Below are 20,113 nucleotides of genomic sequence, written 5' to 3' on the forward strand. Positions count from 1 at the left end.
ACAGGGCCTTGCAAAGCCCAGGCAAAGATAAGGGCAATGCCTCAGTGGGGGGGTTAATTTCCAGACAACAGCAGAAGCATCAGAATGGTTTGGGATGCATAATTAATGGCTTGTGTGTCTTGGGAGTCCCTTGCACATTATTGATTGTGCTGGGGCTGTACATGGAAGTATGCATGTATATTATCTGTGTTTATCCAGGCTGATATCCACAGGAATTTTAGTAGGTCAGAGACCTCCAGAGCACATAGCTGCTTTACTCCTGGGCAGAGGCCTGATAGCTCTCTGTGCACGCTTGTTAGAACAATGCTGTGAAACACAATTGGAAGTGGGTGCTGAAGTAATTAGAAGTAGTAGATAGTGTGTAAAGTTACAGAAATTAGCAGTGATGTATTGTTGATTGTATTTTTTTCCTCCCTCTCTTCAGGTATTTCCCAGCCAAGATCCACTGGACAGAGCTGATTTCAACGCTGTGGAGTATATTAATACTCTCTTTCCCACTGAGCAAGTAAGTAGTGCTTGCAGTACAGCCCTCTCAGTGCAAGGAGTAACCTGATAGTAAGTGACTGAAGGCATGTTTAAACTTGTACCCAAGCCTTTGCTTTTAAACAGTAGCACAGGTAGTAAGACTATAACAATAATCACTTCTTAAATTCGCATCTCACGAGGTTCACTGTCATTATGTAGTTTCTTTCACGCAAAGTGCTTGCTGCAGTAAAAGTCCTGCTTTGATCTGTAGAAATAAATTAGTTTTCTACATAGAAGTTTCTCTTGCAGTACATTTCATAACTTGCTGTCTCTTAATCATTAGTAAATCCTCAGGGGTTTCAGCCAAATAAGGCAGGTACTGCCTGTGAAATGTCACTAGAGAGTCATCCATGTTTGAAACCTATTGTTTCTTTTGAGATGTAAAGAATGAGATTGCCGTGGGCTCATATCCGTACTTTGTCTTCCCTAAATCATCCCCGGGGGCAGTTTTGGACCAAGCTATTGCAAAAAGGAGGTGTTTCTGCAGCTGAAGATTGGGTTGTGAGGCAGTGCCAACACTTACTGTGTTTAAGATCCTGTGCAGTACTGGCTTTTTTGGCTTTCAGCTGTTTCTAGTTAGTTTTCTGGTGGTGCTGGCTTGGCTTTTTCCCCTTTGCCAGTAGTGGAGAGCTATTTCCCCTGCAGTACCCCCGCTGCAGCTCCAGCAGCAGCCAGGCCTCCTCTACCCCATGTGCTGGGTGTCCGAGCTCTGCAGGAGGGTCTCTGCCCAGGGAAGGCAAAGGCTCTGTCCCCATTGCCCACTGGAGGTCACTGTCACCACGGCGTTTCAGGAGCAGTTCTGCTGACAAGGCAGGGCTCAGGGCACCCTGCTTGCTCAGGGCTGGGTGGGACGCGGGGAGCCTCTGGGACCTGCAGGGCTGCACCCTGGCCTGCCCTGTCTTTTGCTGCTCTTCATGGTGTGACCTGAGGAGCAGCTAAGTTACCATGTGTCTCGGTTCCTCCATCTGTAAAACAAAGTCATTGCTCTCCTCTTTGTAAAGTGCCACGTGTGAGAAAGTGTTAGGTACCACAGCTGACGTGTATCGCAGTAATAGGTTCCCCATTTCACTTCTCTTTGGTTTTTTTTCATGTTGTAGTCTTTGGCAAACATCGATGAAGTTGTGAACAAAATCAGATTGAAAATAAGGTAAATGTTCCTCCATTTCATTGTGTCTCAGGTGGTGAGTAGTCTGGTTATCGCCAAGGCTTCATAAATACAGCCTTTGTACTATGGCTGATAGGAATTAATTTGCTTAAAATGCATGAATAGGGTCAGTCTCAAGTCCAATAGTGGGACAGAGACAAAAATGACTCCCTGTAATTATAATTCTTTTTTATCGTTTGCCCCTATTGTATAATACATGCCTTTCAGGTTATTTTAGCTGATGGCTTGCAAAGTAAAGCTTTGAAAAAACAATAAACTAAGAATCAACAAGTACCAAATTTTAGTACAGTCTGAAGGCTAAGAGAACAAACTACCCAGAAGATTTGGTTGCTGAAAATTTATTCTCTTTGTGAGGTCAAAATAGCAATTGTAAAACCTCTCATTTTGTACTTTTTAAATTGTTGTTATTGGTACTAAAAATACAGAATAAATGTAAATGTGCAGGAAATACTTAAATTTTCTGTGCAGTCTGGCATTACCAACCTGAAATGATTGAGACAGCACTTGAATATGTGGAAAGTGGAAATGAAAACGGACAAGGGAAAACTGACAATATTGCTTAAGGGAAGAGAAATGCAAGAAGCTCTGAATAAATTAGGAAATGGATTTTTATTTTTGCAACAGGAGTTTTAAATTATGTAAGATAGTGATGTCCTATGGGGGGGTGAGCTTAGCATTGGTAGCACCAGCTTTTTTATTTTAAATCTGTTCTGTAGCTCTCAAGGTTCCCACAATTGTTTGGATCAGGCACGTAGAGAATGAGTTTGACATTATAGATTCTTTTTTCCAGGAGGTTGGATGACAACATTCGAACTGTAGTGAGAGGACAGACCAATGTGGGACAGGATGGCAGGCAGGTACGTGCACCTCATCTCTGGTAATGCCAAGGGTTCTGATCTTGTGATGCTAAATTGAGGAATGGCTCTGGCAGGCAGAAACCTGCTCTCATTGTTAGGGAGATGTTTCTGCTGTCTCTTACACTAATGACTTTGTGAGCTGCTCACTGAACAGCTGTTCTAGCCTGCTTTCTGATCGCCGTCCAAAGGGAAGTGAATGAGAGATTGATTTAAAAATAAAAAGTAAAACCAGGAGGCTTGCGGTCGTGCCACTCTGAAGCTAATGATAAAATGGACAGGATTAAGTAGATACAAGCACATTTGCTGCTCAGTAAGGATCAATAAAAGGCTATTTAGCCTTTTAACGAGGTTGTTTGCTGAAGTATCCTGAGTTGCTAGTGACTAAGCCTGATGACTGATTGCCAGTTCATCTTGCATGTCTTATTCAGCTATCAGGTTTTCACTTGTCTTTTGCTTGACAGATGTGTTTGCTTGGAGTGTGGTATTGGAGAGCACGACCATGGCTGCAGTGTTTGTGAACGCTGAGCTTGGTCCACGTGTTATCTGATTTTGAGGTATCACCCAGTGCTGCTGTATTTCCTGTGTCTGTTCTGGTTTAGACCAGGAACATTAACGTCTTGAATCGTCAATCATGCTGCTTTTCTCATTGTCAACATTGACTAATCTTTTTAATACCAGATTTAAGACTAGGTTGCTGGGATGAGATAGTCATTCCCTCACTAGCATGGCTGGCTGTATTTTCCACTTCCTGCTGCAGTAGCCATTGGCATATATTTCTAATCCTACCTCTGCCACAGACTCCATGGCCCTGAGTGAATTATTTAACTTCTCTATGCCTTCGTATTGCTTTAAAAAAAATGTGAGATGCTTACCTCTCCTAGCAGAACGAGTTTAGTGTTTGCATGGTTCCCTGAGTACTGCTGTTAAACTGGGGATGTGCCTGGGATGTGGCATACCTAGGAGTGGTGCTGCCTGTAATCACTGTGCAGGGATGAGATAAGAAATAGGTGGGGAGGCAATTACAGAAATTGAGGACGGAGCAGAAACTAGTGCAGTACTTGGAGAGTTTGGGTACGATTGGAAAGCTGGTGCTGTTGTAGCCTTTTGAGCCCATTTGGGGTGACAAATTCAGAGAAGACCGCAAAGAAGCGGGATCAAGAAGAGCTGTGGCTGAGAATTGCCCAAAGTGCCTCAGGACTTGCAGGTCCAAAGGATGAACGCAGTGAGAGAAGAACAAAAGCAGTGCTGCGGTCAGCTGTGCTTGCAGGATAACAAAGTGCCTCTCTGCTATGGAGATTCAGCGAGCTTTGTTAGAGCTTTGCCTTATGGCTGTGCTTTCTCACTCTTTAATCCCTTTGAAGTTCTCCAAAGCATATACAGATAGACTTGGACAGTATCCTGCTCTGAAGTACTGGGGAGGCAGATCTGTCTGTGCAGCCCTTCATTTAGTTTGGTTGTGAAGGAACCAATTAAATTTCTGTCCAAGTAAAAACCTTCAAACATGCACGTGTATGTGGCGTGTCTGTGCAGGGCATCTTTCAAGTGGGCTGGAGCTGCAGTTAATCACAAATATTCCTGTATTTAGCTGTGAATTTTCCCATTTTCCATCACGTTGCTGCTTTGCAAGGTAGAAGCAGACTTTAAGACAGATGCCAGAGCTTGCAGTTGCATGAACTGCATGGGCTAAGGCCAGACAGTCTCCCAGAAGCGTAACAGTTGTTTCTTACTTTAAGAGATCCTAACAAATACTGAAACCATTCAGTTATTGAAAGTGTTAGTTCTCTGGTAAGAGAAATTGTTTGAATCTGAAATGCTGTGAGCTTTTTCTTTTGTGTTTCTAATCCAAGTCCACCATTTCATGCTTGTGTGTGCATTTCGGATGTGAATTGCTGGAACAAGACTGTTAAGAGTGGCAGGACTTGGCAGGGCCTTGAAGTTTAAAGCAGTAAAGGAGCATCAGCAAGCTCAGGCCTTGCATGTCAGCTGGTCGGAGGGATCCGCAGCGGAAGAGGTCATCTTACAGTGCTGGGGAATGCTTGAATTGCAGTTCAGTTTGAGATGGAATTTTATATTTGTCTCCCCAGAACGAGACAGAGGAAACCTAGAAGAAACGCTTGCTGTTCTGTCACTCCCTGCACTACTTTCTCTGAGTAGTTTATCTTGTGTGCTAGCTGGGGGAGCGAGGCAGTCTTTTTCACATGACCACCCTGTTGATACCCGACTGTGGGGGCAAAAACCTTGCTTTTTGGCTTCAGCTGCTTGTTCCTCTGCTGAAGAGTGCCTTTGTTTTACCAGCATGTTCTCAGTGGAATCAAGGACACTTAGAAATGTTAAGTTTTTATAGAGCAAGAGGCCTGGCTTCTCCCACTTGGAGAGGAAGGGTTTCGTTTTCCGATGTACGGTAAGAAATTGTTTTGAAACATCTGAAAGCAAGGTGCCTTTAAGACAAGTCAGTGCTCTGCTAGGAAGAGAGTCAGTGCTACTGAAAGGGGCTTTTTTCCTTATTTACCTATTCTAGTGGTAGTTTGTAGTTTGGTCCCACAATGAAATTAGTTTCTTTATTCTACTGACCTTCTATTCTTATTAAATTTGTAGGAAATTTGTGTCCTCAAGACCAATATTTCCCTGCAAAATCTGATTGAAGCATACACATGGATGCACAGTATCATCCTGTGAAGCCCAGGCTGAAGATCGTTATTGCATTTTATCATATTAACCACAACTGCAAACCACCTTTGATTAATAAAGAAACAGTTGGCAACCAGCTTTTGCAAAAGCTTAAAATCGGCCACAGCAAAAAGTTTAATCTTCAGATACCTTTTCCCATTTATAACTCTTTCTTACCATATGAGATGTCTATAGCCTGTAGTATGCAGTACTCGCATTTCAGTGGGAGCTCAGGATCTTGTGTATTTATTGCAACATTGGACCTGGAAGGTGTTTTGCAAAAGCCTCTTTTCTTCAGTCGCATTCTCTCCGAACAATTCACGATCCAAACTCTAATCAGCATTTGCCAGAATCGCCTGACTGCATGGTATCGGAGCTAGAGGAGCCATTCTTGTCTGGAGAGTAAATAATAGTTTTCATAAACATCCTTTCAATCTCTGACTTCCTTCCAAAGGAAACATAAACTTCAGATGCAGTGGTAGAAGAAAAAAAAGTTCTTGTTTAAGTCAAAGCAAGGCGGGAGGGGTTTCCCTGCTGAGCTCCTGCTCTCAGTCGTCCGTGTTAACTGTGCCCTGCCTGCCTCGGGTTTGCGTGGGGAGGCAGAGCCACGCACACGAGCGGTTGCCATCCCTGCTGTCCGTGCAGGTGAGGGAGCACTGTGTGCCGTGGGTGCAGAAGCTGATTCAGGAAGCTCGTCTTTGGCTTTTCCATCTCCCGTCAGCCTCAACTGCCAAACATGGGGTTTGGAATCTTGTGTAGGCCATTGGTTCAAGTGCTGCCCAAATCACCGGGGCCTGGGACCTGCCATCAGCTTATCTAATCTCTGGTTTTGGTAGCATGTTTGGAGACCAGTGATAGCAGGCAGGTTCCTAGAAGACAAACCAAGGGTATTTAGCCTTTAACGGCTTGCTTTCTCTTTGGGGAGGGGGTAATTTACCAGCTGAGCCCAGCAAAACAGCTTTGCCTCTCGTGTGGAGGAGCAGTGTTTTACTGAGCCTTGTTGAGAGCTGCACCTTTGCAGCCGTCCAGGAGAGGGGAGCCCAGCCTTGTTTTTGAGACCAGGGTAAGGCTTTACTGATCATTGATGGTGAGGGAGTGCTGCCAGTGGAGACATGTCTGAATAGTGCTCCATGTTATTCTCCCAGTTAGAGCAATCTAAATCCCAGTCAGGCCCAGTGGGGAGTATGCAGCTATGGGAATGGCTCTCCATGCTCCTTAAGGAAAAGGAGACCTTAGGGATAGTTCAAAATCCTAATTGCAGATCCAGCAATTAGGACTCCCCGTGACTGAGTCTCCTGTCCCATCTGGCTGGTAATGTGGCAGTGGTAATGATGGGGATAACACTTCTGTGTGCCACCTGGGTGCTGAGATGATTGAGCAGGTCTTCGAGGTGAATTGTAGGTATGAGAAGGATGTAAGAGTAGCTTTTTATAGTCAGCCTTTAACTTTTAAACTGTTTCCCAAATAGTCTTGATCACATGCACATGTTCATATAAAATAGCATTTAGGTGTCTGAAAAAGCAGATTCTAAATCTAAAAATAAAGTCGATCAAATAGATGTGGCCCCAAAAGAGTTATTTAAGCAGCTCTAAAGACAGGAATGCTGCCTTCTCCACAAAGTGTAACGTTTCCCAGTTCAAAGCATCTGCCTTTTTGAAATTTTGCCCTAGAATTTCCTCCAAATGCAAAAGCCTTAAAATAGTCTGGCTCATTTGGCTTCCCCTTCCTGGTGCAATATTTCAGTAAAATCTGTAGACAATACCATGAACTTCAGAAATTATCTCACTAATGATCCTTTTATGGGAGGAAACAACAGTCGTGGGTGGAACATTCCTCTGCAGGGCGTAACAAAATTTTCCTTGGGAGTCCCAGACTTGGGCTATTTTGGATGCTTTGGGAGAGGCTGGGAATGCAGGAGCTGCTGCGGTTCAGTTGTAACAATATGCAGTTCAAGCTGTGCCTGCAGTTTCTGGGGAGCCAGTGCTATCTGATTTTTCCTCTGTAAGGTTTTTCTCAGAGCTGCTGCTGAACTGGAGTCTGGGCTGACCTTGCTAAGAGCTGCAGTCCAGTTGTGGCATAATTTCCTCTCTGCCCTAGGGTGTAGTATAAAAAGTTCCCATAGATTTTTCCACTGAGCGTTTAATACACTCCGTACGTTTTTATTTGTCACTCTTTAGTTGTGTTTATTGCTAAACCTTCTGCATGGACTGGCTGTAATTTTTTTGACAGTTGCTGACATGCCTTTACTGGTTGTTTGGCTGAAGCTGCTTCACCTATCAGGCTTTTGTCCTTGTGATAAAGTAGCCTCTGTGTTTGCAGTCTAGTTTAACCCTTGACAGTATCTGTGCAACCAGGATGTGGGTGCCCAGATCAGTAAAAGTGAGGCAGCTTCATACAAAATCTATTTTCAAAGGAATCGAGAATTCAAGAGGAATCCCAAGATTTGTGGCTTTATAGTTTGAATCTAAAAAAATATATTTTTTTTTTTCTGTTATCTCTGGTCCATCTTTCCCTTCCTGCCCTGTGCGCACACATGCATAAAGTAAATGATTGAAATTGAATGAGTAAAGACTGTGTTTTAAAGAAAAGATTGGTTTATCGCTTAGTATCTCCTACTATATTAGAGTCTGGCTCAATTAGTGCTAGAACAAAGTTAAGTTAACAAGACGAGAAAAGGGATGTTTTCTGGGCTGGGAAAAGCCTTGCATGTTTCTCATGGCTGAAGATACTGGTTGATAACTTGGATTGCTTTGGTTGGCTCTTGCTTCTTTGCTCCATGAGAACAGCAATATATTTTTTTTTTCATAACTACAGCACTGCAAGAAAAGAGATGTCAGCTTCTGTGGTTAAAGAATACAAATATATTCTTGCTGCCCAGCCTGAACCCAGCACAGCAGTAGGCAGTTCACTTAGCCATCCCTTCCTTTGGTAACCAGTGCTGTCCTTTCTCGTTGCATGTAAAAATAAACATCTCGGCTCTGCAGCTGTGGGGAGGCTCAGGCTGCGGGCCCTGCCCTGTATGTGTGCTGCAGTGTCTGGCAGTGTTTAGGCCTGTGGAAGGAGGAGGATATGTCTGGCATAGAAAAATGCCCACAGGTTATTGGGTTTGACAAGGTCATAGATGGAAGTATGTGAAATACTTCCCCCCCCCCTTTAAATAGAGATCAGGAAACACTTTGCAGAATCAATATAGAGAGGAAGAAAAAGATGAAGATGGACAGTGAGCAGAAGAAGAGTGTGATGCAGGTGATGCATGTGGCAGAGAGCAGTGGGGAGTATGGTACTCCCCTGCTGATGGGTCACCCCGGCTACTCGAGTGCCCATTTAGCTAGCGGTGTCCTGAGCTACAGGGCAGCTGGTGGACGGTGTCACTGGAGTCAGCGGCTTGTCCTCTCCTCAGCTTTGTGAGTGCTGGGTTACAGGCAGTGTCAGCCTGGCAGGCAGGGAGGTGATTTTGTGCACTGTTTGCATAAACATGCTTCATAAGCAGCATTGTGGCTTCAGCCTCTCTTCTTACCTGTTTGTGTGGAGGTGGCTTTTTTGACTGCAGGTTGTGTTTCACGCTAAACTAAGGTAGTCGGTGCTTTCAGATCTCTTGCCGTAGGCACTTTCATTTCATTTTTTAATTTATTTAAATATACGTTCACTTCCAGACATCAAATTGTGTGCTGCTTCCTTGGCTGCAGTGCCCAGGTTTGGCTCACGTGGTTGGTGTTGATGTGCCTCTGCTGCTGGGACAGCATTGACTGCCTTTGCCTGAGCCTTAAGAGCAGACGAGGAAAATCACCCGAAGCTCTTAATAACTAATTAAGTCTAAGTCTATTAAATATTTGGGGGCTTTTTTGTGTCACAGTCCCTGATGTAGTAGGCACCATCTATCAATTATATTCATTCTCTACTGCATGGCTAAGCTTTCTCTCCTGGTTTTTTTGATGAATGGGTCATTATTCTAAAATATGAACAGACTGGTGTTAGATTTCAATACATTTTAAGATGGTGAATGGATGAGGGTTAAATATTGTGTCTTGAGTTGTGTAATTTTATATATTTAAAAAAAAAAAAGGTCATGCCACAGATTCTGTAAGACTCCAGTCAAGTGATTAAAGTCCCATAATATTCTTTTGTAACCAATGAATAATAAACAGAAGTTGAGCTGCCAAAATAAATCAAAAGTGAGTTTCATTTAGAGTCATTTCCCTAGTGAATTATGACAGTTGGACAATGTCCTTCCCATCCAAGAGACACAGTGAGCTTTTTCTAGCCTAGAACATGTTTATTGAAAAGGGTTTCAGGTGAATGGCATGCCAAGAAGAAATAGTGCTGTTTCTTATCCTTCTGGCTACTGGCCATGAAAACTGGCATCTGCAACTGTATGAAGAGGTCAGGCATAACTTTGGCCATCTGCTGCAAAGTCTGGCTCAAAGCAGAAGCAAGTCCGAGCTCGACCTTGCCTTGTGTTTCTGTATAGAAGGGCGGTGGATGCACCCTGTCGCTGTCCTGCAGCCTGAGGCTGGAAACCAGGTCGCATTTTGTGCTGGCAAAAGGCACGCTTTCTTGCTGGTGGCATGGAAGGCAGTGCAAGTTGCAAAATAAGACCGGGCTGTTCCACAGCCAGTGTTGTTTGGTTTTTGTGCCAGCAAAGCGAGAAGCCCAGCTTGAAAATAGAAATCCTGACAACAGGCAGGAGATTTTGTCTTGCTGTGGATCTCATTTTTTTTCTTCTTTCTTCTTTTTTCTGTTGTGTCACATTTTTGGTGTGTAGTAATGTTTATTCCAGCTGTGTTGCTTCCGTGCTTACGGCAGGTGAACTGTCAGCATTTCCACTTACCATGAACCCTACAAGTAGGGATTTCTATGATTGTCCATTCCTCCCACCTGTATTTGGCCTCTAAGGTCTCAACCTGAACATGAATTCATCTTGCAAAACCTGATACAACTCGAGTGGTTGCTAAACTTGCCCCCACATAAGTCAAGCATGGCTCTGATACTGCAAATATGACCGAAACGCCGCCTGCAGTATGCAAACTTGTCAGCAGACAAATTGACTGGAATCCCTCGGTCATTTACAGGCTTCCTAGGCAAATTTAGTGTGTAGCACTCCCAGTCAACAGAAACGGGCGGCTTGGTGCTGGAGCGGAGGGTGAGCGAAGGAGCGGGTGCGCGTCACTGCGTCCAGCAGCCAAGGGCAGTCGGTTATTCGGTGCTGGAGGAGAGGCCCTGCAAGAGGAGTTGTGTCATGGGCACAGGGGGGTGCAGTAAACAGAAATGACCCACAGCTTTGCTATTCTGAAATAAAGAAGAGTGATAAGGGAAATAATAAGTGTCTGCACAGGAGAATTTTTCCTGTGTGATAATAGTGTTTAATGTGTCGAGCAGGGCTGGGCATGGGGGAAGGCTGTGGCCATCACCTGCCAATGTAGAGCCGCATGATTGAAGCTGTACTAACCCACGGTGAGCTCTGAGCATGATGAAGCTAAAGGCTTTGCTAGAGGGTTGTGCAGCTCACACAGTTAACGTTTAAATGGCCACGCCACTCTGGTGCAAATTAGTTGCATGACTGTAAAACTTCTGTAAAATTACTCATTGGAGCAAAACCACTAAAACCACTGTCACTTACAGCACATCACCACGGTGATTTCTTCATGGTGCAGGCACCAGTGTGCAGGGCTGGGCCATGCAATAAAAAATGACAGCTCAGAAGGGTGTTGGACTAGCACAGGAGTGCAGTTTGGGAGTTAAGCTGCAAGGTTACAACCAGCAAACCTGGAAATTGCCTCTCGCTTCACCCTCTGTGTCTGTCAGTGTTTGTGCAGCTGTTCAGAACGTGGGGTTTGATTTCTGAGCATGATTTGGGGGGTTAAGTGAAGGAGCAATAGTAGCAATTTTAAGCTTGGTGCGGTGTTGGATATAATCTGCTTTGTTGATTTCAAGTGTCCTGTGCAGCCTTAGTGGTTAGGACTGGAGCTGATGACAGAAAACTCTATTCTTTAGTGACAATTGTAGTAGTTATGTAGTATTTGATGAACTCCTAGGGTAGAAATCTGCTAAAATCAAAACCAAGTGTGATGAGCCCTTCAGGTTTGTCTGCTCGGGGAAGTTAGCTGGCACAGCTGCGGTGCAATGTCGCCCTGCTCTGACAGACAAGCCCTCAGCTTCAGCTGCAGTGGTTTATCCCTGGCTATAAAACTTAAAGGGTTTTCTCTAAAATGAAATCAGACTGAGAATCAAAGTATGTTTCCACCCTTTCTCGATCTGGAGGGACTCATTTATGTGAGGTTTTAGCGGCAGAAATTGTTAGGCTGGTCACAGTGTGCAAGGGTTTCTTTGAAGTCTCTGCATCTAGGACTCCTTGGAGAATTGGGGATGGGAACTTATTTTTAGTCATGGTCTAGATTTTCATTGATCTGGGCTGTAAGTGTGGCAGCAAATGAAAGAAGCATTAATGCTCTGTATTCAAGAGTGGGGACCGATCCAGGAGCATTAAATTCTCAGCATCCTGACCACAGCCCAATTTGTAACATTAAAAACACATTTGGATGCTCTGAATTTGGCAGATGTGTCAAGTGTCTATAAAATACTTAGTAGAGGGCAGCTTTCTGATGTGAGTAGTAACATCCAATTGAAATACATATTGGCTAGAATCAAATAAAACTAGCACGTTTCTAGCACAACACCAGTGTGCATATGGAAACTATCGAGGTATTTTAACCATTCCTGGGGACAGAAGAGTGTTAATTCAGTTAGTCCCCAAGCTCAGGGTTTCCCAAGCACGTAAACTTCCTCTGAAAATTTGCTTTTTCCCCAGTTAAGCATCATTTTATAGTAACACACGGACCTCTCAATTCGTGTTTGCATATTTCCTAGTACTTCAGTATTTGCTAGCACAAGATTCCTGATAGGATGAATAAAGAGGTATTTAGAAATCAACACACCCGCTAATGAGACACCGCTGCCTGATGGGAGCGATGTGGCAGGTCCGTACCTAGGCTGGGAGGAGGAGGAGGAGGCTCTGTCCGTCTGCAGCAGCTGTGGGGATTTGGAGAGACTGCCTGTAATTCACTGAATTGTTTTTTTGGCTTGAGTATTGTTGCTAGTGGTGGGTTTGTGTGTGTTAATGTCAGTCTGGTACTGTAAATCGCTGGAACATAACCTTTTAAAGGATGCATCACTTCAAAATCTAATGAATTCGATGTGGTCTTGTCCCGCCTCTCACTTGGGTTATTTTCTTTCCTCCTTTTGCTGCTTGGAAGATCTCGTGTAAAAAGGTGACACAAGTGATGTTGTGCAGGCTGACCTTAGAAGTTGCTTGGGATAACGCCAAGTAAAGCTATTTTTTAGGCAGTCTTTTTCTTAGTGATTCATGGTTTAACTCTGCTCCCCTTTGTTTTATACTGGTGTGTTTGGACTCTTTTCCTGTTGCATCTCAAGGTGAAGAAGGTTGAAGAGCTGTAGCTGATTCATGTAAACCATTACGCTGCAATAAGAGTGATTCCTATTCTCTTGATAGTGTTTTGGTTTTAGAATTTCTGTCCAAAATAACCCCGCTATTAATAAAATAACAAAAGCAGTAAGAAAATGCTTTTAAAATTCATGATTCGCTGTCTTAACGGGAGCAGGTTGTGAAGGGAAATGCATTCTCTCCAATATACAGTGTAGCCTTTAACATGGCTGCAGTTTCCTCTCCCCTCTTTTACAGGTGAAAGAATAATCATTACATACATTAATAAACTTCTATATTACAGCTTGAACAATTAGACCTACTTTTATGCCGTGGATGGCAGTTTCTTATCCCTTAATAATGAACACCAGTTATCAAATATGAGGTCTTTTCTTAAAATTGATGTTTGTATTTAATTGGTTTTGCTCTTTGCTTTACTCTGTCTTTAGAGTGACCAGGAAGGTGGTGTTTTTCCATTATTAGTTCTATTTATTTCCTTCCTCTCCCTGCAATATTTTACTTTCAGATGCTGCAGCTGGAATGTTACAGCCAAAAAGGTTTCATGGGTTTCTTTAAGAACCATAAGAAAGTTTAATTGTAGGCTTTGTGCAAGAAGTAACACCTTTAATTGGGTTCTGAACTTCCATCAGATCTACCTGACTGTGCCCTCCTGACTTAAAAATATAGATTTTCACACAGTGTTACTTTCAGCAAATCTTACAAATGTTTGAAGAAGTGTTTTAATCTCTAAATGTAAATTATATAAAAACCAAGCACGTTGACGAATTAGTGTGTTCTGGCTCAAATAAGGAATATGCAGCTCTTTTTTAGGAGAGTAGCTGAAGATTTATGTCTTAATGGCTAAGAAATATTTGGAAGCAAGTTTTAAGAAATGAAACGAGTGTTTACGAGCAATTCTGGTTTACTCAAGTCTGTTAAGTTTGTTGTTGAGATCTCTGTGTGTGTTTTCTTTATTTTTAAGAGTTATGGAAACATAGCCCCTTCTCTAAGAGATGCGATACAGAACTTGAACAGAATGGCAGCTGCTGTTCGGTCTCTGCGCCGCATCCCAGCCATGTTATTTTTCACAGCAGGAGGAGACCACGGTTCTTTAATTCATCAGACGGGGGTAGAGCACATGTTGTCTCATTTGTGTTTTTCCAGAGTCTGTACAGAGGTAAAAGCTACAAGTGTCAGGACCAGGTGATGACACCAGTTCACCTTATTTTAAGTGTACGAGAACAAAATCCCATTGTACTTTGGTTGGTGTTCCAGGGGCAGTTTTTAGGTGGGGAGTTTGCCCGCTGCTGCGTGTGCTGGTTTCCACTGAGCGCAGAGCAGTGAGCAGCAGGAGCATGTTCTTCAGGTATAAACCAGTTTCCTGTAAATAGCCTCTGCGGTTTTTGTCACAATATTATTAAATAGCACCATGACCTGTTAGAGAAATAGATTAAGTGTGGTTTCTTAACAGTGAGCAATGAGCAAAAGAGAAAGTGCTGTTACATGGGCAGCTAGAAATCCTCTTTGGGGCCTGGTTCGGGCCATTATCTGAGGATAAATTATGGGCAGTAACTTTGGAAAAGGTCCCTATATTCAATTAGATGATATTCTGTCTCATGAGGAAAACGGTTAAGACAGTTTTCCCTTTGTGGATAGGGATTTTAATGTAAAACCTGTAAGACCTGAGATGGAAATCCTCACTCACGATATTGTTTACTCTGAACTTGGTTGCTGAAGGCTGTCAAGAACAAATGGCTTTGAGCTGCATATTGGTGCTTAAAATAGCTGCTCAAATTCTCTCTTCCGTGGAGAGCAGGTTAGAGATGCCACCCCAAGTGAAAAGATTGTGGTGGATGGCTAGAAGTCTTGGAGTTCACCTTGGCAGTCATGTGAAGGAGAGCTGCTGTGGCTATTGTCTGAGCCTGCATCTGAAAAATTAGCCCTAGGAGAGGGGAATGGGATCAGAGATGTGTCGAAGAAGCATACGGCTAGCTGGGAATTTGGGATTGTCCTGCTGCGTGTCTGCATTGCTCTGTTGTGCTGCATGGTGCATGATGCATGCACCTCCCCAGCCTCCTTACAGCTGATCATAGAATCATAGAAGGGTTTGGGTTGGAAGAGACCTTAAAGACCATCTAGTTCCAACTCCCCTGCTGTGGGCAGGGACGCCTTCCACTAGGCCAGGTTGCTCAAAGCCCCATCCAGCCTGGCCTTGAACACTTCAGGGATGGGGCATCCACAGCTTCTCTGGGCAACCTGTTCCAGTGCCTCACCACCCTCAGAGTGAAGAATTTCTTCCTTTATCTAATCTAAATCTACCCTCTTTCTGTTTAAAGCCACTACCCCTTGTCCTGTCACTACATGCCCTTGTAAAAAGGCCCTCTCCAGCTTTCCTGTAGGCCCCTTCAGGTACTGGCAGGCTGCTATGAGGTCTCCCCGGAGCCTTTTCTTCCCCAGGCCGAACAACCCCAACTCTCTCAGCCTGTCTTCATAGGAGAGGTGCTCCAGCCCCCTGATCATCTTCGTGGCACCTCCTCTGGACCCGCTCCAACAGGTCCATGTCCTTCTTATGTTGGGGGTCCCACAGCTGAATGCAGTACTCCACGTGGGGTCTCACAAGAGCAGAGTAGAGGGGGAGAATCACCTCCCTTGACCTGCTGGTCACGCTTCTTTTGATGCAGCCCAGGATACGGTTGGCCTTCTGGGCTGCGACCGCACCTTGCCAGTTCATGTTGAGCTTCTCATCAACCAACACCCCCGAGTCCTTCTCCTCAGGGCTGCTCTCAATCCATTCTCTGCCCAGTGCTTGGGATTGCCTTGACCCACGTGCAGGACCTTGCACTTGGCCTTGTTGAACTTCATGAGGTTCACATGGGCCCACCTCTCAAGCCTGTCAAGGTCCCTCTGGATGGCATCTCTTCCCTCCAGTGTGTTGACCACAGCACACAGCTTGGTGTCATCGGCAGACTTGCTGAGGGTGCACTCACTCCCACTGTCCATGTTGCCGACAAAGATGTTAAACAGCACCGGTCCCAATACCGACCCCTGAGGAACACCACTCGTCACTGGGCTCCACTTGGCCATGGAGCCGTTGACCACAACTCTTTGAGTGTGACCATCCAGCCAATTCCTTATCTGCTGAGCAGTCCATCCGTCAAATCCATGTGTCTCCAATTTAGAGACAAGGATGGCCTGTGGGACAGCGTCAAATGCTTTGCACAAGTCCAGGTAGATGATGTCAGTTGCTCTTCCCTTATCCACCAACACCGTAACCCCATCGTAGAAGGCCACCAAATTTGTCAGGCGTGATTTGCCCTTAGTGAAGCCGTGTTGGCTGTCACCAATCACCTCCTTATTTTCCGTGTGCCTTAGCATAGTTTCCAGGGGGATCTGCTCCATGATCTTGCTGGGCACAGAGGTGAGACTGACTGGCCTGTAGTTCCCCGGGTCTTCCTTTTTTCCCTTTTTAAAGGGATCCTCCGCACTTTGCCTCCCAGTGGTTCTGCATGCATGAGATCCTAAGTTGGTTTGAGATGATCCAAAGATTGAGTAAGCTTTGTGAGATTGCCTCTTGGCTTTGGATATGAAGGGGAGGATAATACCTCTTTTCGGAGAATCTTTTTGTTGGCTGGCTAAATCCTCATCCCTTCTTCTGGAGAATTCAGCATCTCTGACTTCCCTAGGCTCATGCAGAGAAATTAGCATTTAACATTAGTGCTGAAGCAAAGGGAAACATAGCAGTTGGCATCTGTGACGAATTTCAGGTTGACCTTTTTTTTTTTTTTACAGACCTATCCAAATCTTGGAATATGCAGGACAGTTGCTGCTTGCTTAATAGCCCACTTGAGTAATGTGCTGCAGCCGTGGTCTGGGACTGAGTACAGACGCTATAGTTAAATATGTTGAAGGGAGCATTCTTTAGTTCTTTGGTTTGCATTTAATCCACACGCCTTCAAATGGAAGAGAAGAGAAAACTTTATTCTAAAAGGTGGCTAGGCTGGAGCCAAATGAGAAAGTAGGAGGTGGTGTTCACTTCTGATATAGTTGTCCCTGCAGCACATTTGCGTGTTCATTTCCCTTAGTGAACATGCTATATGATAGCTGTGTGACACTAATAGATAAAGTGTTAACTTTCACATGATTCACAAGGTATTTCAGAGGAGACTTTTTTCCCCCCTCTGGAAAATGAATTATAAAACATTTCCAACTTTTATACTTTTATTATAATGCAGCTACGTTCCAGCAAAAGCTCCTGGCAGATAGTTTGCTCATACATTCCCAAATGAAGATGTGTTAAATTTATTTGCTGAAGGAGCTTGTAGCTTGTGCTGTAACCTTGGTCATGGGACTGGATATAAAAACAGAGGGATAGAAGCCCACTTAACAGCGGGAAACAAAGTGGAGCTGGAGCTGGAAATGTTATCAGACTGGGAAGGCAAAACGTGTTGAATTACTTCAGAAGTCAGATTTTGGAATGTGATTTTGGACATGTGGCTTCACTCATTGAATCCACGTGTAGTTCACACTGGTTGTGTGAGGTCAGGATGCACCATGGTTGTATGAAGGGGACCAGATGCCCCAAGAAGCTTGCAGTAAAATAGCACAAAAATCCAGGCGAGGTCCGTTTCCCGTGCTCGACCCTCTTTACCTGCTGAACCTGTGCCCTCTCTTCTGTGCCTAGAAAGAGCCATTCCTCCTGCAGGTGGGTGGGAGGCCGAGCTGCCCACCCCAAAGGAATCAGCAAAATATGCATCATGTTTTCCAACAGGGAAATATTCTGCTAATTCAGTGGCGGGTTTAGGCAAGCACTCAGTGTTCTATATGTAATGTTGCGTATTTTTTATTTAGAATTAATGAGCATAGAGGTTTTGTGGAGGTTTCATTTTCCTGCTCTAAATACATATTGATCAGGAGTAAGTTCTACATATTTTTCCAGGCTTAGTGCGTCGAAATTTATTGCAGTAACCTTAAACCTATTCATAGTTCTTATTACAGCGGTGCTTTCATAGAATATCTCAATCAGATTTTGCCAGAGCATTATTGTAAAATGGATACTGAAACCCTGGTCCACTCAGGTTAAATATCCCAACACGGTACATTGACTTTTGATGTGCTGACAATATTTTCTTTGTAAGAAAACAGCTCCCCTCCACTGCCCCAGCCCAGGCGCTGTAGGGAGCAACTGTGTATTTCTTAGAAGGTGAAAACTGAATGCAGGTTTTCTTTCCACTCTGACCTTGTTTCTTTTCCAGGCCCTGGAAGAAGCCCAGAAAGCCATTCAACAGCTCTTTGGTAAAATTAAGGATATTAAAGACAAGGCTGAAAAATCAGAACAAATGGTGAGCAGCAGTTTCTTTCTAGCCTTTGGAAGGGAGGGGGACACTGACTTGTGCTTCCAGTTCTCTTTAAGAAGGGAACATTTTTGTCTTTGGTCCTGCGGACTGGTTGGTAATTTGCTGTCAAGCATATGTTGAACCTGTACCCTTGTCCTTCTGTTAACGTGGCCGTAGAGCCAACGTGCTTGCAGTCCCCAAGGGAGGAGAGAGCCCTTCTTATCTCCTTAAAATTTTGTTGCTGTGGCTTGATACTTAACCAGACTCTTGTTTTGTCATTCACTAGGTTAAAGAAATCACACGGGATATCAAGCAGCTAGATCATGCCAAGCGTCATCTGACCACCTCCATCACCACCCTCAATCACCTGCACATGCTGGCGGGGGGTGTGGATTCACTGGAGTAAGTATGGGGATTTTTAGTGGTACTTTGACGCCATGGCCGAGTTCTTAAGTTTGGTACAGTGCTCTGAATAGGTGTGTGACAGCTGCTTGTTTTTCTGGAGGGAAGTTTGCTTAATAGGTTGCAGTCTTGATTTTTGCTGGCAGATCCTTTCTGTGCAGCTCTGAGTGACCTGCAACCTATGTTGCTGTATTTAAGGGTTTGCAGCATCGATTGCTTGAATTGCTGTGTTGATCCTTGGTGATAAGGAATGAGTCTGGCTTCATTAAAGAGTAAGACAGTCTGTGCAGTTAGGTATCCTCATTAGGCATGTGCTCTTCAGGGATTTGGGGGGATTTTTATTCAGTTTCATGTCTTGAACTGGAATGAGATCTCTTTTTCGGAAAGGTCTGCTCTAGTTCTGAGAACGAGTTCAAATAAGCCTTACAGCTTGTACTGTGTATGAAGTGGGGTTAGATGTTTCTAATAATCCTTTGTGGGTTTTTTAATGTGCTTGAGGAACACACAGGCTAGGGAAATCCAGTTTTTTTACGTATTGCATCTGTGAAGTTGCGAGACCCAGGCACAGCCTGTTCATGGGTTGTAGCAAATTCTGCACAAACACTGGGTTGTTAAGTCTTCAGAATTAAATTTTACTTAGGCTGCTTTCTCCATTGAGTGATCCTAAAGGATGAAATAAAAATAAACAAACTTGATTTTTTTCTGTCAGTTCCCTGTGAAAGTTATTAACAGAAAAGTCAAGGCTAATAGCTTTTCCGCATAATGATTCTCCTCCCTGTGAAGCTTTAACTCACACTTTGTGTGTGATGACGAATGGCTTAACTCAGGTCATTATAGTGAAATAACATTTACTGCCTCCGGACCCATACTGGGAAGCGGATGCATTCAGTAGTTTACGTGTTCTTTGCCAAGTGTTGCTTTTGACATTTACGTTTTTTGAAGCATTGTTAGATGTGTGCCAGATTGGTTTATTTTAGCATCAGTTAAGTGAAATTTTAATGGTGCATTGGAACGTTAATGAAGAGTTGTGTATTTTAGAAAAATAAATGCCGATAGGGACCGGCATGACCCAGTGGGGATGAGGTAACCTGTGGAATTACCACCCAGGATTTTCATCGAACCTACCTTTGTAAATCTTTAATTTCCTCTACAGGGCTATGACCAGGAGGAGACAATATGGGGAGGTTGCTAACCTCCTCCAAGGTGTCGTGAATGTGTTAGAGCACTTCAACAAATACATGGGGATTCCTCAGATTCGACAGCTTTCTGAAAGGTAAAATGATCAATCCCTGAGCACTTGCATGCCTGCTGGGGAGGAACGTTAGAAAATGCATTAGGCAGAATCAGTTTCTCAAGGATGTAAAGGCTGGACATGGTCCTTTGAGCTTCTTTCCCCAAAAACAAATTAAATTGGACATAGTTTGCTCAAATCTTGAGCAGCCTATTCTGTTAAATAGCAGTAATCCCTATGGATGTAATTCATGAATGATCTGCACTTCTCATTGACTGGCTTTTAATTTACCTTATCTGGAGTAATCTCTGCAAGTGCAAATTATTTTATGTGATCTTCATGTGCAGGTGTTTGTGGTGAACCCTGAGGTGATGCTTTCTCCTGCTTTCTTAACCTCAGTGATGCAGTTCAGCAGCCTGGTGTGAAGCAGAAATACATGCATTTAACATAGTGATGTTTGTGGCCCCTTTCTGCCCAGACATGCGCCTTAACTGC

At 43.9% G+C, this 20,113-nt stretch overlaps 1 protein-coding gene across 1 annotated transcript in view; it reads left to right on the plus strand.

The window, feature by feature from the left end:
- VPS53 (VPS53 subunit of GARP complex) overlaps nt 1-20,113 on the plus strand; it is a 69,815-nt gene that overhangs the window by 2,582 nt on the left and 47,120 nt on the right. Inside the window, exons 2-7 of the mRNA XM_072881915.1 lie at nt 425-505; nt 1,623-1,672; nt 2,481-2,547; nt 17,905-17,991; nt 18,272-18,387; nt 19,541-19,660. Of these exons, the coding sequence (XP_072738016.1) occupies nt 425-505; nt 1,623-1,672; nt 2,481-2,547; nt 17,905-17,991; nt 18,272-18,387; nt 19,541-19,660 (521 nt within the window). The remainder of the gene's footprint in view (nt 1-424; nt 506-1,622; nt 1,673-2,480; nt 2,548-17,904; nt 17,992-18,271; nt 18,388-19,540; nt 19,661-20,113) is intronic.

The sequence above is a fragment of the Ciconia boyciana genome, chromosome 17 (genome assembly GCF_034638445.1).
Source record: "Ciconia boyciana chromosome 17, ASM3463844v1, whole genome shotgun sequence".
NCBI classification, from domain to species: Eukaryota; Metazoa; Chordata; class Aves; order Ciconiiformes; family Ciconiidae; genus Ciconia; species Ciconia boyciana.